Source organism: Sinocyclocheilus grahami, unplaced genomic scaffold, assembly GCF_001515645.1.
Source record: "Sinocyclocheilus grahami isolate Dianchi unplaced genomic scaffold, SAMN03320097.WGS_v1.1 scaffold419.1, whole genome shotgun sequence".
NCBI classification, from domain to species: Eukaryota; Metazoa; Chordata; class Actinopteri; order Cypriniformes; family Cyprinidae; genus Sinocyclocheilus; species Sinocyclocheilus grahami.
In genome coordinates, this window is record NW_015505598.1 from 780440 (window position 1) to 782818 (window position 2379).

Here is a 2379-nt window from a genome sequence, read left to right on the forward strand (position 1 = left end):
CTCACACTTTTTACCCACAATTGCAACTTCAAGCATTGTGAGAAAGAAAAAAAAAAAAGTTAGCCATTTTTATTTTTTTATCCTGTGGTGGAACCAACTATATTAAAATGTACTTCTTATGCATATGTGTCCTTGCAGCACAGAAGCAGTCATAGGCAGCACAGGTATATTTGTAGCAATAGCCAACAATACACTGTATGGGTCAAAAGTATCCATTTTTCTTTTGTGCCAAAAATCATTAGGATATTAAGTAAAGATCATGTTCCATGAAGATATTTTGTAAATCTCCTACCGTAAATATATCAAAACTTAATGTTTGATTAGTAATATGCATTGCTAAGAACTTCATTTGAACAACTTTAAAGATGATTTTCTCAATATTTAGATTTTTTTGCACCCTCAGATTCCAGATTTTCAAATATTGTCCGATCCTAACAAACCATACATCAATGGAAAGATTATTTATTCAGCTTTCAGATGATGCATACACCTCAATTTCGAAAAATTGGCCCTTATGACTGGTTTTGTGCTCCAGGGTCACATATGAAAAAAAGTTCAGGTTAAATGAAACTTTATCGACATAAAGGTTAGTAAAATAAGATGTGTGTGATGGTCAGGCTGCTGCTGCTGAACACTGTTAGGTCATCCCTGCTGTTTAGTCGAGTGAATATTAAGTTCCATTAGCAGCAGGCTAACGGACTTCACTAAACAAAAGAGCCGTGTCGGGATGAGAAGCAAACACCAGCGCGCTTGCAGGGTCTGGGTCTCACCGGTCTCACCGTGCTCCGCAGCGGCGCTCGGGGGTCTGCGGGCGGCACTCTGCTCCTCGTTGGACTCCACCGCTCTCTTCGCGGCCGTCGAGCTCTTGGTTTTCGCAGGCATGGTTCACGGCAGCTGAAAGCACATTAGCCTGGGTTAGTCTGCACTGATGAGGGACACAGCTCGTATCTGTCTTTGTTCACGAACACGACGCACAGCAGACAAAAACATCACAACAAATCATTGCATACGTGGTGAAACTTCGTCGCTTTTCATCATAACACAGTGAAGTGTGAGAGTGAGTGAGTGAGTGAGTGGAGAGTGGAGTGTGAGTGAGAGTGAGTGAGTGTGTGGAGTGTGAGTGAGTGAGTGTGTGGAGTGAGTGTGTGGAGTGAGTGTGTGGAGTGTGAGAGTGTGAGAGAGTGAGTGAGTGTGAGAGAGAGAGTGTGTGTGTGAGTGAGAGTGTGTGTGTGTGAGAGAGTGTGTGTGTGAGAGAGAGAGAGTGAGTGAGTGAGAGTGAGTGAGTGTGTGGAGTGAGTGTGTGGAGTGAGTGTGTGGAGTGAGTGTGTGGAGTGAGTGTGTGGAGTGAGTGTGTGGAGTGAGTGTGTGGAGTGAGTGTGTGGAGTGAGTGTGTGGAGTGAGTGTGTGGAGTGAGTGTGTGGAGTGAGTGTGTGGAGTGAGTGTGTGGAGTGAGTGTGTGGAGTGAGTGTGTGGAGTGAGTGTGTGGAGTGAGTGTGTGGAGTGAGTGTGTGGAGTGAGTGTGTGGAGTGTGAGAGTGTGAGAGAGTGAGTGAGTGTGAGAGAGAGAGTGTGTGAGTGAGAGAGAGAGTGTGTGTGACAGAGAGAGAGTGAGTGCGTGAGAGTGAGTGAGTGCGTGAGAAGAGTGTGTGAGTGAGAGAGAGAGAGTGTGTGAGTGAGAGAGAGAGAGTGTGTGAGTGAGAGAGAGAGAGTGTGTGAGTGAGAGAGAGAGAGTGTGTGAGTGAGAGAGAGAGTGTGAGTGAGTGCGTGAGAGTGAGTGCGTGAGAGTGAGTGCGTGCGTGAGAGTGAGTGAGTGCGTGAGAGTGAGTGTGAGCGTGTGAGTGTGTGCGTGTGTGTGTGTGTGTGTGTGTGTGTGAGTGCGTGAAGTGCGTGAGAGTGAGTGCGAGAGAGTGAGTGCGTGAGAGTGAGTGCGTGAGAGTGAGTGCGTGAGAGTGAGTGCGAGAGAGTGAGTGCGTGAGAGTGAGTGCGTGAGAGTGAGTGCGTGAGAGTGAGTGCGAGAGAGTGAGTGCGTGAGAGTGAGTGCGTGAGAGTGAGTGCGTGAGAGTGAGTGCGTGAGTGTGAAAGTGAGTGTGAAAGTGAGTGAGTGTGTGAGTGAGTGTGTGAAAGAGTGAGTGCGTGTGTGAGTGTGAGTGAGTGAGTGCGTGCGTGCGAGTGCGTGAGAGAGAGTGCGTGCGTGCGAGTGCGTGAGAGAGTGAGTGCGTGCGAGTGTGTGAGAGAGAGTGAGTGCGTGCGTGCGAATGTGTGAGAGTGAAAGTGAGTGAGTGTGAGTGTGAGTGAGAGTGAGAGAGTGTGAGTGCGTGAGTGAGTGAGTGAGAGAGTGAGTGAGAGAGAGAGTGTGTGAGTGAGAGAGAGAGTGTGTGAG

The 2379-nt window shown here is 48.0% G+C and overlaps 1 protein-coding gene across 1 annotated transcript in view; it reads right to left on the reverse strand.

Moving 5' to 3' along the window:
* Positions 1 to 890, reverse strand: part of LOC107551232 (structural maintenance of chromosomes protein 4-like) — a 1784-nt gene extending 894 nt beyond the window's left edge. Inside the window, exon 1 of the mRNA XM_016232772.1 lies at positions 771 to 890. Coding sequence (XP_016088258.1) covers positions 771 to 882 — 112 coding nt within the window. The 5' untranslated portion in view covers positions 883 to 890. The remainder of the gene's footprint in view (positions 1 to 770) is intronic.
* Between the last annotated feature and the right edge of the window lie 1489 nt (positions 891 to 2379).